The 19801-nt window shown below is 43.9% G+C and overlaps 1 protein-coding gene across 2 annotated transcripts in view; it reads right to left on the bottom strand.

Annotated features, from left to right (window-relative positions):
• Positions 1-3106: 3106 nt before the first annotated feature.
• LOC123977318 (rho guanine nucleotide exchange factor TIAM2) overlaps positions 3107-19801 on the bottom strand; it is a 57017-nt gene continuing 40322 nt past the window's right edge. For both annotated transcript variants that reach the window (XM_046059902.1, XM_046059901.1), the window contains exons 8-23: positions 16005-16070; positions 15723-15795; positions 15093-15182; positions 14548-14763; positions 13594-13679; positions 10958-11146; positions 9520-9588; positions 9313-9438; positions 9101-9209; positions 8341-8520; positions 7446-7564; positions 7229-7337; positions 7083-7138; positions 6422-6512; positions 5895-5982; positions 3107-5091 (exon numbers count right to left, since the gene is read on the bottom strand). In XM_046059902.1, coding sequence (XP_045915858.1) covers positions 4599-5091; positions 5895-5982; positions 6422-6512; positions 7083-7138; positions 7229-7337; positions 7446-7564; positions 8341-8520; positions 9101-9209; positions 9313-9438; positions 9520-9588; positions 10958-11146; positions 13594-13679; positions 14548-14763; positions 15093-15182; positions 15723-15795; positions 16005-16070 — 2160 coding nt within the window. In that variant the 3' untranslated portion in view covers positions 3107-4598. The remainder of the gene's footprint in view (positions 5092-5894; positions 5983-6421; positions 6513-7082; positions 7139-7228; positions 7338-7445; positions 7565-8340; positions 8521-9100; positions 9210-9312; positions 9439-9519; positions 9589-10957; positions 11147-13593; positions 13680-14547; positions 14764-15092; positions 15183-15722; positions 15796-16004; positions 16071-19801) is intronic.

Genomic DNA, 19801 nt, shown 5'->3' with positions numbered 1-19801 from the left:
ACACACACACACACACACACACACACACACACACACACAGCGGTGCAGGTGTGTGTGTTTGAATGCAGGTCTACTTCAGCACATTCCTGCTGTTCAAACACAACAAACTGACTGTGTGTTGGACAAACAGCGGCCCGAGGCTCAAATCTGGCCCTCTGACCAAAGCATCTGGCCTCCTGATGAGAGTTTTCCTTCATGTAAGTGTAATTTAATTTATGGGTTTTTGAAGTCAAATATTTTATTTTGCTTTCTGGTTCCAACGTGTTTCCGTACGTGACTGCAGCTTCCTCTCTAACGGCCAGCAGGGGGCGAAAACAAGTGTGATTGCATAAAAGTCTACGGTAAAATGAGTCTTCTTCTCAGGTGATTTATTCCCTCAGTAAACACTTTCCTGATGAGTTTATGGTCTCAGTCGCTAGTTTCAAGTCTTCTTCAACACAGCATGATGTTCATTTAGTAAATTATGGTCCCATTTAGAGGAACAGAGACCAGGAAGCAGGGGGGGCTTTGTGAGCAGGGGCCACCTTGTGATTGACTGATTGACAACATGGCGGCGGCAAAACTGCCATACTCAAGGCTGTTAGTCCACTAAACAACAGGTGACGTCACGATGGCTGCGTCCTCTTCCTTTACACCTCTCATGTTTAATCCAGCCATAAATGCTTGCGGCTTCTCTGGGCCCAGCTCGCACCAACTGATCATTTATGTTAATGTTAATCAATAAATACATGCACTAAAAAACATAACTGCAGCCCTTATTGTCTCGACTGTTTTTCTCTGGCTGATAAGATGGTGAAACTGTATTAAATATCTTTCTGTATGAGCTTAAATTTAACTTTAAAAGTCTGCAGTCTGAAGAGAAACAGCCGAGACAGCAGTTTCTGAAACCATTAAAAACAGGCTGCTGGTGGTAAGATGATGGATTTGATCATGTACTTTATTAATGTCTTTCCTGTTTTCCATTAATAAATAAAGAGGAAGCAGCATCGAGCGTTTTCATCCTCCGTACAGCAGTTACTGTGGCAACAAGAGCTGAAGTGACTCACCATCACGCACACTTGTTTATGTTTATTCATTGTTTAATGTCAAAAACAGAAGATTTCGAGCACGATGGGACGCTGAAATTAAAATCTGTGAACAGAAGCACAAACCTCTTCATTCTCTTCAGCTCTTGTTGCCACAGTGAGAAAAACAAAGAGCTGCTGAACACACTGATCACAAAGAAGAGACTGAGCGAGAGGGCAGAAATACCACACATGCTCACAGGTTCAGGTTCATCTGCATGAAATGTGTTCATCTGAGGCCAAAACTCACGACTTCAGCTCGACGCTGGACCTGCTGGTTCAGACTGAAACATCTCAGCAGCTGTTGGACGGACTGTGATGAAACGTGGTTCAGACCTTAATGTTCCCCTCAGGAAGAACTGTAATAACGTTTCATCTAGTGCCACCATCAGGTCAACATGTTCACGTGTCCAACACTTTGGCTTAAGACCAAATCCCCAGACAGCCCGTCCTCGCTCCCCGACACTTATGGACGCATGGTCAAGACCCATCAGCGGCGGTTTGTAACGCACTGGGGATCCCTATAGCGTCGTAGTTCAATGTAGCGTCAGTTTTTGATGGTAAAGGCAGGTATGTGATATTTAACAGAACAGACTGAGTAAGGAGGTGGATGGAAGGCCAGAACCCCGACTTTGAACCAGGAGACCGGGGTTCGTGTCCTGTGTGAAACAAAAAGTCCTCATTAGATATTTTTATTTAAGTTACACCAAGTTACGTTAGTTAACGCAAGTGTTAACTGACGTACGTAGTTATTTAATCCAAAACCTTGATCTTTTGCAAACCTTAACCAAGTAGTTTTGTTGCCTAAACCTGACCAAATTGCAACGTTTCACAACTTTAACAACACGCCATTTCAAAATGCTAGCATTTTATTTTGAAAGTCTAAACAGATGTTGCATATTTGTTGTTGCTAAGCGTTGCTAACTTGACCGCAGAGCCCTAAACATCTAAAAATGATGCTAAAGGTGTACCCAGGGTGTTAAAGCGACGTCAAAGGGCCTAAGTGACGAGTCGGGAGTGAGAATTAGTTGATCCAGCCCGTTCTCGCTCCCGGGGCGTCGAATAGAAACGATCTGTCACGTGCTTCGGCGTCTGGTACCAACTATAGACTGTGTAAAAGGTACCAACTCACTTGGCTGCCAAGTGAGTAGCTACAAGTAGGCCTATGACAGAAAACAGAAAATTCAGAGTAAGCTGATGATACACGGGGCAACTTGTTGAGCAGTGTTGCTGGGCAATGTTGCTGGTGGCAAGTCCGACTATGTTTTGAACGGATAGCGGCGTGACGGATGGCGGAGTGGTGGGGGGAGGGGATTACAGAAGTAATCTTTACTCGTTACCATTGACGTGAACATTGCCCAGCACCATAGATCTAAAAGTTGCTCCGTGTATCATCTGCTTAAGTAGGTGGTTGGGGTGGACGGGTGAGTCAGAAACTGGATTTTCACGCAGGAGACCGCGGTTTGTTTCCCGTGTGAAACAAAAAGTCAACAGTAGTGGTTTTTGTTGAAGTCACGTAAGTAACACAGTTATTTAAACCCAAACCAGGATCTTTTCCTAAACCTAACCAAACTGCGACATTTCACAACATTAACCACTAGTTTTATTTTGAAAGTCTAACTAGATATTTATTTTCGCTAACTTGACCAGAGAGCCCTAAACATGCAAACGTTATGCTAAAGTTTTACCCAGGGCGTTAAAAAGCAACGCCAAGAGGTCATATGTGACAAGTCGTGATGAGACTCAGGTTGGAGGGAAGTTTGAACATAAACACTGTTGCTAGCTAGCTAACAGCTAACATCTGTAACAGCTAGTACACTGGCTGTGCCAGGCTAGCTGTTAGCTTAGCTTATGCTAGTTGCTAAGCTAAGCTCACAGGCTCCAAGATAAACATGGTTTCTCCACATGAACAAATATCTATGATCTGGGAAACATACAGAATATTATTGTAATCTCGTGCATGTTGATATTTTTACTGAGCTGCAAGAAAAAAAAAATGAGTTTAAAAAATAAATCTTCTTAATTAAATACTTTTTATTTATTTAACAGCATCAAGTCGTTAAAAAGACGTACACAAATATTTAAGAAAATAAATTACCAAATACTTTAACAGTTAATAAAAATAACTTGAAAAGTTCATTTTAAATGAAAAAACTGCAATACACAAATACAAAACATGATACAAAATATATAAATACAATAACTCAACCTGGCAGATACACAAAGGCTTCGATCTGATCCAGCAGCTTCGCTCCGAGCTGCTTTTGTCGAGAAAACATCAGAAAACTACAAACTGAAAAATAAACTGTGCAAGAATCATTATTTACAAGATGATGCTAAAAAGCAAGAGTCAACATTCGTCGGAAGTGATGAGAGGTGTGACTTAAAAAGCTTTGAGCTTCCTGAAGACTCCGGTCGTCGTAAAAACTGTTAAATCCACGGCGTGATTTCAAAAATACAAAAAGAAAAATCCACATTTTTATTTGTGATTCCTGACAAACTACATCTGTGGTTTTCTTCTGACCGGAAACAAGATTCCTTAATCGTTAAATGTCATGAACGAGTTTTAAAAAGTGTTCTGGAGGTTTGTTGGTGCAGCTTTGAGCCTGAAACATGAAGGAAGCTTCTGGACTTTGGTGAGTTTATGGCCACTGCGAGGAATGAAGTCAAAATATGTTGAAGAACAAGTCATAATGTTACGAGAGTAAAGTCGCACAGGCAAAATATTTTACATGAAACAAATTTCTCAAATCTCAATATCATGAGAAATTATTTAAATGTATTTTGTGAAATGTAAATTTCAAGAATAAAGTCATAATTTAATCAGATTAAGTCATGAACTTTTAGGATTTATGATTTTAATGTTGTGGAAATAAAGTCCTACTTAGCGCAGATAAAATGTTTTTAAAAGTTCTCTGAGAAAAATGCCATGATTTTGAGAATTAAAGTCACATTTTTGCAAGATATTTCAGATATAAAGTAAATATTTTGAGAGGAAAGTCAAGATTTTTTGAGAATAACTGTAATTTTAATATTCAAGAATAAAGTTAGAACTTCGTGAGGAAAAAAGCCACAACATTAGACTGAGCTCTGCTGTTACTGTGATGAGAATTAAAATAACACGTCAACATTTCTCTAAAAGATTTTTAACTTTTTCTTGTAAAATTAATAATTTTGTTCACATATTATGTTTTTCCTCCCAGCGGCTGTAAAACTCTGTTGAGGTTGTTTTTAACTCGAGTGTCAAAGCTGATCGGATTTCCTCTTAAAAAAGTTATCGTTGTTGTTGAACTCACAGCCAATCAGACGGCTGCTAAAGGTCGCGCCATCTCAAATTTTCCCAGACGTCCGTGATCAGCCGGCAGCGTGTTCGTGATGAATCCTCCAGTTTGATGTGATGTCAAATGACGATTGAGGTCTGAGGACGTCCTGCTGATGGAGGACAGGTGTCAGAACCTGCTCAGGCCTGACAGGAAGTTTAGTTTCTCTCTCCTGCAGATTTCAGCTCCTCTTCTCCACGTTAGCATGTTAGCTTTAGCCGTGTAGCGAGGGGACGGCGGGCGTCTGGATCCCCATCATGGTGTCGTAGAAACAGTCTTCGTTGATGATGGAGGTCATGCTCTGAACGCTGAAGTCTCTCTCCAGCAGGCTGCTGAAGTCCACCTCTCCCCCAGGACTTCTCCTCGCTGCCGCTCCTCGCTCCGCCTCCTCCTCGGTGACGTTCAGCCTCTGCAGCTGAGCCTCCAGATCGCTGGTCAGGGAGCAGAGTCTGGTCCTCTTCCCCGCAGGGTCCAGGGCGGCCCTGCTGGGCAGCAGAGGCTCCGAGCAGGTTTCTCCCAGGAGGAAGCCGCCGTCGGGTCTGCAGCTCTCCTCCGGCTGGCGGTGGTTCGTCCTCTGCTGCCTCCTCCTCCAGGAGGTGCTCCTCTCCGCCGTCGACAGCCTGGTCCTCCTCAGGGAGCCGGCGGGCGCTCGCTCTCTGAGGAGGGAGCGCAGAGCTCGCAGGACGCTGGCCTTCGTCTCCAGACCGCTGAAACACAAACAGCTCAGGTCAGAACAGACACGTTATCCGTTCATCTGTCGATAATTTCCTCCATTAATTTGTGTTTTATTAAAAGATCAGAAGTTTTGATTTTACATTTACAATCATACAAAAACAGAAAGGCAGGAAGTTCTCACACCGAAGCTGCAACAGGATCACGTTTTCTCTTTAAAAAAATTTAATTAACTGATTATCAAAAAGTAGATAATTAACTGTTTAAGGACCTTTAACCTGAATTCTAACTGTAACCCTAAAACCTCAAACAGCCCTTTGCAGACGAGAGGACAGAACAGAACAACCCGCTCTCACCCCCGACTCGTCACATATACACACATGTTCAAGACCCGTCAGTTGATGAAGATGCGTCAGTTTGTAACGCGCTCGGGGAAACCCTGCAGTGTAGTTTTAAAAAAGTGCGAGTAGGATATAAATAAGAGCAAAGTCTGAGTGAGGAGTTGTTAGAAACCAATGTTTCAACATCAACCACTAGTTTTATTTTCAAAGTCTAATCAGACATCGCATATTTATTCTTGACCCGCAGACTACGACACTAAAGGCGTTAAAAAGCGACACCAAGAGGTCTCGACAAGCGTCCATATGTGATGAGGTGGGAGTGAGAACGTGTTGGACAAACTGATCCTCGTAAAGATGGTACAAAAACACGCACACACGTTTCTAAAATAACAGAGCAGTAATCTCTTCAAAAACTCTGTTCAGTCCTTCAACACCTAAAATAATTCTTCTGGCTGAGGTCAGGCTGAGCGGACACGAGCTGACGGGACAGTTTGTACCTGCTGCAGAGCTGAAACACCGTCTCCGGCCGTCCCTCCACCTCCGACCGGCTGTGGACCAGCTCCCAAACACACGGGTTCTCCGAGCCTGAAGACACAAGTTACGTCAGCACCAATACCGCAGTCTGTTACAAGTAAAAGTTCTGCATTCAAAAGTGCAAGCATAAAATATACATGAAGTAAAAGTTAAAGTACTAGTAGTATATTAGATCATTATTATTATTGATGCATTCATTCAGTCACTTTAATGTTGCCGCTGTAAAGATGGAGCTCATTTGAAAGACTATTTATTCTGCTGGGCAGCTTGTGAATTTCAATAAGGGATCAATAAAGTTTTATTTGATTTTATCTTATAATAATACATCATATTTTTTGATTACATTTTGTAATTCGTTTTTAAAGTTATTAATTGATTGAAGGGCAGTAAAAAGTACAATATTTCCCTCTAAGACGTAAATGTACTGCAGCTGCAGCAGAGCGCCACCTGCTGACATATAGATGTGAAATGTTTGTGATTGGTCACTGACCTGCAATGTTGGCCGGTCGGACCTGAACCGCTGACACTGGGATTAACCAGCGGAACCTGAAGGGGTCCAGATCTGCTGAGCGAGAGCCGGCCTGTAGAACAGAGAGCACACATTATAAATGAGAACATGACAGAAAGAGCTCAGGACTGCAGGAAACGCACGCCACGTTCAGGTCCAGGTGGCCGTCTGTGTCACTGCCTGGACCCGCTGCACATAAAGTTACAGTGGGGAGCAGTGACGCATTCAAGAATGCTCCGACATCGGAGAACTGAAAGGCGCTGATATTAATCAAATGAGAGAACACGAACAACCTGGACTTGGAGGTTACCGTTCAGGAGCTAAATCTGAAATCTCTGACAAAGTGTCCTTGAACGCATCAGCGGGAGTTTTTAAAACTGTCCCTGCATCAGGGTTACGCTGCTCATTTCCTGCGGGGACCCTTGGTTTCGCCTCTCAGACCACATACAGGTCGCCCTATCTTGGTGTCGCAGACCAGCAGGAACCTCCAGGTCTGAAAAGTGAAACCTTAAACCTGCGTTCTCTCCAGCAGCCAGCATGTTTCTACTTCTCAGCTTATTTATTCCCTCAGTAAACACTAGCTCCACCCTCTCGCCCAAATGTGGTCACGTCTGGTTCCAAAAACCCAAGATTGAAGACTCACCATCCTCTTCTTGAGCTTGTTCTCACGGTAAACCAGGATGACGGCCCGTTTGAACACTGAGGACACAAACAGGATGAAACACACCGTTAGTCACACTCACACCTGTCTGCACGCACCTGCCGCCAGGTAACAGCGTCTGTACCCACCGAACAGCGTGAGCTCCGGCTCTTTCCTCAGTCGCCTCAGAGAGGGCAGCGGGTTCAACCAGATCACCGACGAGTGGACCAGGAACTCCCCCATCGAGATCTCTGCCACCTGGAAGGTAAGAACTGCTTCAGCCCTCAGATACAGACGACCGGGACGAGTAACGCGCTCTAAATAAAGTTGAATGGCGTGCGGCAGAGTGCACGACGCCCTCTGTACCTGTTTGTCAGGTGCGCTCTGCTCTGCAGCCAGCTGGTCGAACACGGAGCCGTAGTCCTCGTAGATCTTCTGCATCTCGTTGATGTGACTCGCCACCTTCTCCATCGCTCTCAGCGCCTCTGTGTGGACAGCAGAGGAATTACAGGTGCGTTACATTACCTGACAGTACAGCAGGTGGGAAACGGATCAATAACTGGTTTAACTGGTTTAAGTGCTGCCACTGCCCTCTACAGGCCGCAGGGCGCATTACAGCTGCAATATGATGAGTTACCCATACAGCTGTCAGGTGTGTGTGCGCGTCGTACCTGTCAGGTGTTAGTGTGTGTGCGCGTCGTACCTGTCAGGTGTTAGTGTGTGTGCGCGTCGTACCTGTCAGGTGTTAGTGTGTGTGCGCGTCGTACCTGTCAGGTGTTAGTGTGTGTGCGCGTCGTACCTGTCAGGTGCGTGTGTGCGCGTCGTACCTGTCAGGTGCGTGTGTGCGCGTCGTACCTGTCAGGTGTTAGTGTGTGCGCGTCGTACCTGTCAGGTGCGTGTGTGCGCGTCGTACCTGTCAGGTGCGTGTGTGCGCGTCGTACCTGTCAGGTGTTAGTGTGTGCGCGTCGTACCTGTCAGGTGTGTGTGTGCGCGTCGTACCTGTCAGGTGTTAGTGTGTGTGCGTCGTACCTGTCAGGTGTGTGTGTGCGCGTCGTACCTGTCAGGTGTGTGTGTGCGCATCGTACCTGTCAGGTGTGTGTGTGCGCGTCGTACCTGTCGGGTGTTAGTGTGTGTGCGTCGTACCTGTCGGGTGTTAGTGTGTGTGCGTCGTACCTGTCGGGTGTTAGTGTGTGTGCGTCGTACCTGTCAGGTGTTAGTGTGTGCGTCGTACCTGTCAGGTGTTAGTGTGTGTGCGTCGTACCTGTCAGGTGTGTGTGTTCAGGGCTCTCGGGGTCGGTCAGGGACACCAGCTCTCTGAGCAGCAGTGGATACTTCAGGACTCTCTGAACAGGTTTGATCAAGTACGACTCCAGAGAGGATGAGTGCTGATTGGTCGGATTCCTCGCCTCCAGGAAGTGCTTGAAGGCTGCGTCTGTCTTTGCTGTACCAGTAACAGAATTGTTTAATTATTAACGAATCACAGCGGAGCAACAAGATTCATCTCCTCCTGAACCAGAACCTTTCTACACTCTCCTTTTTAAAATGAAACAGTTTCAGAGCCGAGACTGATTTTTGATTAAATAAAGAATAATAATAATAATAATAATAATAATGAATGTAACAACTGAATAAAGAATGTAAAGAATAAATAAAATCTGAAGAACAAATGAATAAATAAAGAATGTAAAGATTAAATAATAAATTAAAAATGTAACAATTGAATAAAGAATTTAAAGAATAAAAGAATAAATTAAGGATGTAAAGATAAAATAAAGAATAATAGAATAAATTAAAGGTGTAAAGATTAAATAAAGAATAAAAGACCAAATTAAGGATGTAAAGATAAAATAAAGAATAATAGAATAAATTAAAGGTGTAAAGATTAAATAAAGAATAAAAGAATAAATTAAAGATGTAAAGATAAAATAAAAGAATAAATTAAAGATGTAAAGATTAAATTAAAAAATAAAATAATAAATAAAGAATGTAAATGGAGGTTTTGTGTGACGGGTCGGCCTCACCTCTCTCCAGGACCTTCTGGACCTTGATGTGGTTTGCACAGAAGCCGCTGTAGTGCTTGAAGTGGTCGGCGTAGTAAAGGAAAGATCCTCCCAACGAGAAGAGGAGTTTCTGAGAGCAGAGAGAGAGAGAAAACTTTAAAAACACAAAACAATCAATCTACAGAAGTGAAACAAGGAGCAGAGCACGTCTGTCAGGGCAGACGGATCTTCACCTTGAACTGTCCAGGTGTTTCCAGGTGGCTGAAGTTCGGACAGGAAGCGATTCTCTCCTCCAGCGTCTGGAGGAAAACTCTCTGGAAGTCCAACATCTCGGGCAGGCTGCCAAACAGCGCCTCCATCTGGAGGGAGAGACGCTGCGGTCAGAGACACTGAAAACAGGTCGAGGTCTCATCTGGTTAAAGGCGTTTCCTGAACTTTACCTCGTCTTTACTGAGGAAGGTCTCCCTCTGCAGCGGCGTCAGGTAGACGTCGAACAGACAGACCAGATCCTGACGGACACACGGACACGTTTATCTTTACAAACACGATTCAGAGCGTTTAACAGGCACAGAAAAACATTTATTAACAGGTGTCATCAAATAAAACAAGCAGATGATGCTGGCACAGCTGACAGGATGAAAAACTGGGTTTCAGCTAAATAATATTAACATATTTTTGTCTGGTTCTGCTTGATCAAACTTAAATCTAACTCATCAAGTCATAATTTAAAAGTACGGAAGTTAAATATGAAACACATTAAGTGGAATCATCTAACATTTACTGTGTATTAACAATTAATAAATGATTTGTGTTCAATAGTTTAAATCTACCTGAATGCTTTGTTTATTCTGTGTGTAATACTAATGCATGTCTTTTTAAATATTTTTAAAAAAGTAAACATAAATATAAACGTAAACAACCTTTAATGCCAAATCAGGACGTAATTAAGGATTTTAAACCAAACTACAGTGGATTTGTATATAAGTACTTCCACACTATTAAGTGCGATTTATACTTCCATACAATTTATACTTTGACGGCGTAGGTGACGGGGCTACGGGGCTACGCAGAGGATACGCCGTGGCCTGACATGCACTTCCTCGAAAAGGTAACTACACGTCGAGTCGACGCAGACCGTAAGCTCTGTGATTGGTCGGCTGGGTAGCCTCGCAATACGTCCGAGCCGACCGGAAGTAAATGGGCCTGTAATAAATTGTAATAAGCAATCATGAAGATATATTTTATTTAGTTTTTCATATTTACAAACAATTCAGATCGCTAATGATGCATCAACATTATAACGTGTTCAACTGTGTTGTAAATCATTAAAAGCAGTACTGTGAGTTACAGTAGTATTTCTAGAATGCGAGCATTAAAAGCAGTAATTTGAGTTGCAGTACTGTAGTTGCAGTAGTATTTCTAGAATGCGAGCATTAAAAGCAGTAATTTGAGTTGCAGTACTGTAGTTGCAGTAGTATTTCTAGAATGCGAGCATTAAAAGCAGTAATTTGAGTTGCAGTACTGTAGTTGCAGTAGTATTTCTAGAATGCGAGCATTAAAAGCAGTAATTTGAGTTGCAGTACTGTAGTTGCAGTAGTATTTCTAGAGTACAAGCATTAAAAGCAGTAATTTGAGTTGCAGTACTGTAGTTGCAGTAGTATTTCTAGAGTGCGAGCATTAAAAGCAGTACTGTAGTTGCAGTAGTATTTCTAGAGTGCGAGCATTAAAAGCAGTACTGTAGTTGCAGTAGTATTTCTAGAGTGCGAGCATTAAAAGCAGTACTGTAGTTGCAGTAGTATTTCTAGAGTACGAGCATTAAAAGCAGTAATTTGAGTTGCAGTACTGTAGTTGCAGTAGTAGTACTGCAGTACTACTGACCTTGACGTAGGACTTCTCGGTGTCGACCAGCTCCTGGATGACTTTACGCAGACGCTGACACACGCTCAGGTGGGCGGGGCTCGCGGGCTGCAGACCGGCCTCTCTGCTGTACGGGTTCCTGGGAACGTCAGCCTCTGTCGCTCGGCCTTCTGGGAAGGTCTGGTACAGCGAGTAGACCCGGTCCACGTTCTGAGGACAGAACCGCAGTCTATTAAAGAGTTTTCCAACAAACAGCAGATGTGGCGCTTCCTCTGCTCCATAATGAACTACGTCAGACAGCAGCCACAGAGCGGCGCTCAGTCTGACCCTGAAGGAGGACGAGCCGAGAACCAACCAGCCGCCTCGTTCATCATCGTAATCTGTGCTGCCAGACTAATAAACTGCCGACAGTCTGATGCATTCAGAGCGTCAGTGAGGCTGCAGGCGAGGACGCTTCCTCTGAGGAGACTCCTCACGCCCTCACACTCAGAAACATTTTAGATTTAATGCTGCAGTTACCGTAAAACATCCGACCAGGTCAGCACAGAGCCAAGAATCATGTTCGACAGCAGCAGCCACAGGTATTACTGGGAACAGAGGTCATTACACGCAGCAGCGGCGGGACACACAAATGTTTCCCCGTCAAGTGCAGGAGGAAATAAAACTCGTGTTTTCTATTACATTGCACGCATCAAAACACAAACAAAGAAGAGCAGCGAATTCATCCAGAACAGACGGACAAAAGTTTGTGGACAGCTGCGACACTGATGTTCTGTTCAAACAGATCCAGGCACAAAGTCTGTGAGCAGGCGTGACCTAATTAGGAACAACAGCATCACATCGTCAGTCACTTCTCCTTATGCACAACTTAAAATAACCTAAACAAACAAAGAACACCTAAATATTGCAGAACAGACGGCCAAAAGTGTGCCGAACATCCACTCTGCTGCTTTCAGGCAGACCTGAGGTCCTAATTAAAACTGCAACTAACATTTATTTTCATTATCCGTTTACAATCTGCTATAGCTACAATATTCAAATTAAAGAAGCTGAAATTTGAAAATTTTGACATTGGTTTTCTCAGAAAAATGACTCAGAACGATTAATCGATTATATAATTTGAGTTTAATTTAATATTTGATAACTAATTGATTAATCCACTAATCGCTGCAGCTCTAGTCCTCATATCTAGAGGTGAAGACAGGGGTGTCCACATACATTTGGCCATATAGAGTAAGTTGAGATGCTGAATAAGTATATTTTTGAATAAATGACGGCGTTCCAGAGGCTTGTTGTTGTTTTGTCTCTCAGGAGACTTAAAATAAAGGTTACATATATAAATAGCGCTCAAACGCCACGTCACAAACCTTCCTGACCTCTCACACGGGTCAACATGTCGATTTATTTATTTACCAAAGCACCATAACAAAAATCCTCGCCGCCCACAGGGAACACAACCAGAGCCAGTGCCCTCGTGTTGCTCGTGTCACCAAACCAACACCCAGGAAAGGTTGTCCTGTTGCTCACATGTCCTGACAGACAGAGGGACTGACGGGGTTAATCAGTAAACTCTCATCAGGACGCAGCAGGAAGAAGAAAGCGCAACAGGTTTCACGTCTTTACAGGGACACTGTCTGCTGTCGTCAGAAGCCTCAGTCTGAACCCTGACCCCCCGACCCCCTGCGTCTCTTTACCAGCAGGGCGAGGCCGTCCGGGGGCCGCTGGCAGCTCCGGCAGCAGGACGCCTCGTCCAGCAGCCCCGCCAGCCGCTCCACCAGGCCCACACCGGGGAACCCCTCCCCTCCCTCCTCCTGCTCCTCCAGCGTCTCCTCGTCCTCCTCCGGCGGCAGCACCCAGCACAGAGCGCCCATGGTCAGAGAGCGGGGTGACGGGGGGGGGCCTCGGCCGGGGTCGCAGGTCGTCTTCGGGAAGCGTTACGGCCGCCAGAGGAGGAGCTGGTCAGGAACAACATGAGCTCTCTCAGGTTCTACGAGCAGACGCCATTAATCCTCTGCTCAGACTTTAAACGCTCCTCAGGACCTAAGACCGGATTAACGGCCTCATCACAGGTCAGGTGACACAGGAGGCTTCAGGAGGAGGATTGTGGGAAAGGATTTCTGCAGAGTAACAAGTGCAAACACTGAAACCCCTCTGTGGCGGCTGCAGGTGGACTCACGGAGACGTCAGCTCCGTCTTCAGGCTGCAGACACCTGTGCTGCATCCTGGACATTTAAAGTGAGTCTCAGTGTTCATCCACACTCTGAAACAGCGAGCAGGATTTCTGAAAAAGCTCACACTAAAGCTGCAAATTCCCTCTTTCAAGCGGATTCAGACTTTAGTCACAAATCTCACACATCTGAACGCAGCGTCTTGGTTTCCCTGGTTACATGTAGACCAGGGTCAGTTATGCCACAGTCCAGAGGGAGGTGGTGACACATCTAAAGCAAAAACACCTGAAGAAGAACCATCCAAAAATACAAACACATGGACCCACAGCGATCATTCAGTGGCTGATCACAGATCAGATCAACGCTAAAAACAGCTCCTGAATGTGTCTTTTCCTCTTTGTTTACAGCAGGATGAACATAAACAACGAGAGGGGAGATAAATAAATAGAAGAAGGTCTGAAACACTGACCGACAGACTGAGAGTCTCACCTGTCTCTGCTGCTCGGCGTCCTCATGGGGTTTTGATGAAACGGCGTCAAAAACAGGAAGCATGACGTCGTCTGGAGATGAAGAATCTGTGACATCGAGATCAGGTTACAGATTCTTTCCATGTTTAAAATATAAAGACATTAAAGAAAGAATTGATCCTAAATTCTGCTGTTTTTAATCAGTGGACTCTGGCGGCTTTGACTGTTTCTGGCTTAACAAAAAGGATCTCACTCTTTACAAAAAGCTCTGTCTCTGTAGGAATCCTTTGCATAATGTTATCAGACACTTTTATTAACAATCTGAGCCTGCCACCGGCACAAAACGAGCATTTTAGTGTACGTACTCTGACGTAAAGATTAAGTTACAGCTCAGCTCCACTGCTGCCGACTGCAGTGCGCTCGATCAATACTGGGCCACCTTCAAGAACTCTGTCTCAGTTAGTCACACAGACAAAAACGTGGGAAAGGTTAAAAAATACCAAAGTGACCCTTTAAAACACAACATCAGCCAAACTATTTTTGACCAGTGTTGATCGTTACTGGCGAAACATTTAAACAAAAACCTCCGACACAGCTCTGCAGGCAGTTTTCCCAGAATTCCCTGCTTTGCTGTTCTAACTGTGTCTGACTGAGCCATCGACCCGCCTTCAGAATAAAAGCTCCTCTGGGAGCTGCAGTTGGCTTCGTGCCTGCAGGGAGACTGAAGCTCCTGTGTTAAATTCTGGTTTCAGGGTTGTTGACAGATAAGAGCACACAGTTCAGTACCAGCCTCTCGACCTCCTGCACTTCCTGTCTGCGTTACTGTCACTTTTAATAAACGGCAAATTCTAAAATTAAAAGAGCAGTCCACTGTAGTCCGGTTTTGATTTTGGGATGTCTAAATAAAGTTTACATTAAATGCTGGAGAGTGAGTTTAACGTGAGGAATGCAAAACATCAAACTCGTGTTTATTAACCTGAATTGGTGCTTGTGGTACCGGCGGTCCAGGTCTGGAGGTCCAGAGGGGCCGGGGGCTGGAAGGGGTCTCCGGGCTCCCCGGGGTCGGGTGACTCGTCTCTCCTGAGCTGCAGCTGGAGCTTCTGGTGGCTGAAGAGACTCTGCATCAGGTCCAGGTCCAGTCCGGACACGGCGGCCCCGTTCACAGCCAGGACCTCGTCTCCCGCCCTGAGGCCTGATGGGAAACGCAAACAAACAGGACTTTAAGAAACAAATCAAACAGGAAGTCCCCATCTGGTCCGCTCGCCCTTCACATTAAGGGTCTGTCACTTCTGATTCTGTGACAAAACTGAAACCTGCTTTTTTGCTGCCGTCTGGTGAAAATAAGAAGAATTTAAGTACAAATCAACATAACTTCAGCAGTATTTGCATATTAAAACTCTATAATCATATCTTCACCAGTCTGGTTTTATGAAATGTAACTGTGACAGTTAACATTGTTCATCCTGACTGTCACCAAACTCTGTTAGTTATCTGAGTATTAAACAGAAACCGAAGATGGACCTTCTCTGGCCGACAGTCCCAGCGGGTCGACCTCGCTGACGTAGACGTGACTTCTCCCCGCTCCGTCCACGTGACCAGTCACCGCAAAACCTGCACAAGAAAATATTATAAATATCTCTTCATTATTCTTATTTTAACTAATAAAACTAGTGAGACATCGGCACACAATCAAATCATATTTCATTAGTTGATTTCACAAAGTCACCGAGTCCTGCGGGTGGTTTTTATGCCACAATTTTTAAAACCCAACAAGGACTGCTGAAATGTAACATCACATTTTTAAGGCCACTTTAAGGGGAAAAAATTGAGGAGAAGATTTTTATTTTATTTTGTATTTCGAGAATAAAGTCAACTCCTTTAGTCAATCAAATCACGTTAGAGCGGCTGTCATGTAGTCTACACTTTATTCTCAAAATGCAACATAAATAAAAAATATTCTCCCTTACTTTATTATTCCTTAATGTGGCCCTAATACTGATAAGTGGAATTAAAATCCATGTTTCCTGATAAATTCCTTTAAAAAAATTGCAGAAATTAAATTCCCAAATTCATGAAGGTGGAACTTTTTCCAATTCCTTAAAACCTCTGGTGTGAAGTGAAGCGATCGTGTTTGTGGGATTAATTTCTCACCAAAGTCTTTGGCAGCGTCGTGTCGACAGACGGTCAGGGTGAAAACACCGAGGAGCTGCAGCTCGTCACTCACCTGAACAACAACAACAACAACAACAACAGGACCCACTTTAATAATTCTGAAGCCGTTGATTTAATTCACTGATCTGAACCACGACAATAATTATTATTATTCAGGCAGACAGTGTGTCAGTGTTTCAGTCTGTAAACATGGTGAAAGTTCTGTAGCTTGCAGTGACGGTTCAGTGTGAATGTAGAACAACATGCAGTCAGTGAACGCACCTGCAGCGCTGCAGGACGTCCTGCAGAGGGCGCCGCCTCCCTCAGTTTGGACACACAGTCGAGTCTCTGGAGAGGAAACAGTTTAGACTCATTACACTTCATCCAGCTGAAAGTTAAATTCAACATTCTTTAATAATAAAAAAACATTTTACAAACTATCTAATCAAGTATCTGAACACACCGACAAAGATGAGCTCAAAGGAAGGGAAGAGAGGAGGAGAAAAAAGAAAGGAGGAGAAAGGTGAAGAGAGATAGTAGAGAATGAGAAAGGAGAGGAAATATGATGAGGAGTCAAAGAGAGATGAGAATAAAAGTATGGAGAGAGGATGTAAATGAAAACCAATTAGAGATGAGGCAGCAGTGGAGGTGGACGAGGAGGCGTCATGTTGAGAGGAAGACGAGGAAGGAAGGAAGGAGGTTAAAAGAGGAGCAGAGGATTGGAAGACAGGAGGTGGAGGTCATGTGGAGAGGAGAGGAGGTGGGGGAGTCATTTGCTGCCTCTAGAGAGGGATTAACACCGAGGGACAAAGGAATTCTGAGAGAATAAAAGGCTGTCAGACCTTTTAATCCTCCTCCTTCTCCTCCTCCTCCTCTGTGTGTCTACAGATCAGCAGGTTGCTATGGAACAGCTGTCTGACCAACCAAATACTTCTGAATAAAGAAAACGCTCGTGTCTTTGTCCTCCTCTCTGGCAGCAAACTGGACAAACAAAAGACACGATACGGCCAAAAGTGTGAGGACACCACGTCCACATGTTCTTCGCTCTGTTTGTCTCCGTTTCAACACAAAGACAGTTTTTTCTTGTAATGTTTTTAGTACTTCATTTTAAACCTCTCTTTCTCAAAATATGGCAACTTTTTTTCTTGACTTCTTTTCTTATTATGATATGTTAATTTTCATAATATCATGTTTCTCTGGATTTTATGATTTGCCAATATGCAGTTTTCAAGGATTTAAATATTTTAAGGAAATGTATTACAAATATGAGAAAGCCATGTAAATCTTTCAGAAAGTGTAAACTCAGACCTGCAGACAGCAGCATGGTGAACGACTACAGTCAGTCATGACTCAGGACGAAGCTAAAAATACACCCTCACAGTCTATATTTATACTTAATTAAAAACCATCTGTCGAGGAAAAAGAAATGAAACACTTTGATACTAAATTCTCTTCCGGATCAAAACCAAAATTATCTACAGGGAATCATGGGAAAAAATTAGGGTTTGAGCTGTGCTGAAATTACAGGTTTGTGCAGTCGGAGCGGTTATCAGAGCGGAGGAGCTGCAGCCAGTCTGGAGTCTGAGGACGACTGACAGATAGTGAACACATCATCATCCACTTCACTACAACATACAGGACTCGGTACAGGGATCAGTCCAGAAGTGAGTAGGGGAGTCAGTATGGGAGGCAGATGTTAGACTGAATTTGTGTTTTATTTTTCATACTATGTGGGAAATTTACATTTTTCAAACATATAAGTGAAGTCATCACGTTAAAAGCTCCACACAGGTTTTACATGTGAATTTATCCTCAGCTATTATGTCAAGTTTCTTCCACCTGCCTCTACATTTGTTTTAATTTGTTTGTGCTACGAGCAATCATTATGTTACTAATCCACCTACTCAATATACCTTCATTTAGTATTTTTTATACCATCAACATTACTTCATCTCATTACACATCCCTGTGTTGTATGTTTATTGTGTTCAGGTGAATCTCCACAACACTTATCACAATTTAATACCATTAATGATCCACGAGGACGTGGAATCTGGTTCAAACTGGCTGTAAACAGATGAATTGTCCTGTTGGACTCGCAGTGAAATACCTAAACTGTAAATGCACACTAACATTTATCCAGGAAGGATTCTGAAGTACAAAACCTCTTTTATTGACAGTCACCACATTGTCAGAGTTTACTGGAAGGAATCAACCTTTTTACAGTAACAACAGTTGCCCCCCCCCACCCGGATGAGGTGGGGGAGGTGGTTCTGAGTCCAGTAACTGTGTGGGCTGATGTTTGATGTTTGCTGGACAAAGGCAGCTGTTTGTCTCCTGCAGAGACGATGCAGCAATTAACTCCACATGTCCTTCAGACATCAGACGCTCTCTGCGGGTTAGGTCTAAACCTGAACGAGATCCAGCTTACAGGATTCAATCTGTTTGGACTCAGAGCTGCAATTTATGCAGGATTTACTCTCAAGGTAGGAAATAGAAATACTGATGCTGTAAATCTGTTTGATTTGTTAATATCACTGAACTGTATCCTGTTGCATTAAGATTTCTCGGATTGGAACTAAGAGACCAAGAAGAAATGCACTTCAGGATGTGAACAAGGAGGTCCACATGGGGGACTCTCAATGGGCCGACGGAGACAGTGGTTTGTCTATTGTACAGTCAGCAGGTAATCAGCTCATTACTGAACTTGAAAAGTCATTTAAACTCTGTTTAATGATGCAAGATCAAGTTTTGAAAAACACATTTAAGGATCCTTCAAAGTAAGTCACCTTAAACTCCATCGTCACACCCTCAGTCAGTCACCTAGCCAGTAATAAACATGCTAGCATATTAGCTTGCTAGGAGTAGTACTAGCTAGGCAACCCCCATCGTTCATGTGACCCTGATGAGCCTTGCAGGCTAGAGAATCTTGTGTCCATGTACTTTTGGCCAGACAGTGTCTTTTTGTAAAAAAAAAAAAAGCGAATGGAACGGGAGTCAAAATGGAAATCAGTATGGGAATCATTACGGGAGTAAGTACGGGAATCACTACGGGAGTAAGTACGGGAATCACTACGGGAATCACTACGGGAGTCAGTAAGGGAGTCAGTACGGGAGTCAGTAAGGGAGTCAGTACGAAAATCAGTACGGGAGTCAGTACGAAAATCAGTACGGGAGTCAGTACGAAAATCAGTACGGGAGTCAGTACGAAAATCAGTACGGGAGTCAGTACGAAAATCAGTACGGGAGTCAGTACGAAAACGAAAATCAGTATGGGAGTCAGTAAGGGAGTCAGTACGAAAATCAGTACGGGAGTCAGTACGAAAATCAGTACGGGAGTCAGTACGAAAATCAGTACGGGAGTCAGTACGAAAATCAGTACGGGAGTCAGTACGAAAATCAGTACGGGAGTCAGTACGAAAACGAAAATCAGTATGGGAGTCAGTAAGGGAGTCAGTACGAAAATCAGTACGGGAGTCAGTACGAAAATCAGTACGGGAGTCAGTACGAAAACGAAAATCAGTACGGGAGTCAGTAAGGGAGTCAGTACGAAAATCAGTACGGGAGTCAGTAAGGGAGACAGTACGAAAATCAGTACGGGAGTCAGTACGAAAATCAGTACGGGAGTCAGTACGAAAACGAAAATCAGTATGGGAGTCAGTAAGGGAGTCAGTACGAAAATCAGTACGGGAGTCAGTAAGGGAGTCAGTACGGGAGTCAGTACGAAAATCAGTACGGGAGTCAGTACGAAAACGAAAATCAGTACGGGAGTCAGTAAGGGAGTCAGTACGAAAATCAGTACGGGAGTCAGTAAGGGAGACAGTACGAAAATCAGTACGGGAGTCAGTACGAAAATCAGTACGGGAGTCAGTACGAAAACGAAAATCAGTACGGGAGTCAGTAAGGGAGTCAGTACGAAAATCAGTACGGGAGTCAGTAAGGGAGACAGTACGAAAATCAGTACGGGAGTCAGTACAAAAATCAGTACGGGAGTCAGTACGGGAGTCAGTACGGGAGTCAGTACGGGAGTCAGTACGGGAGTCAGTACGGGAGTCAGTACGGGAGTCAGTACGGGAGTC

This window comes from Micropterus dolomieu, linkage group LG10 (assembly GCF_021292245.1).
Source record: "Micropterus dolomieu isolate WLL.071019.BEF.003 ecotype Adirondacks linkage group LG10, ASM2129224v1, whole genome shotgun sequence".
NCBI lineage: Eukaryota > Metazoa > Chordata > Actinopteri > Centrarchiformes > Centrarchidae > Micropterus > Micropterus dolomieu.
Note: the sequence above shows the minus strand (reverse complement) of the source record. Positions and strands in the feature narration are given on the sequence as shown.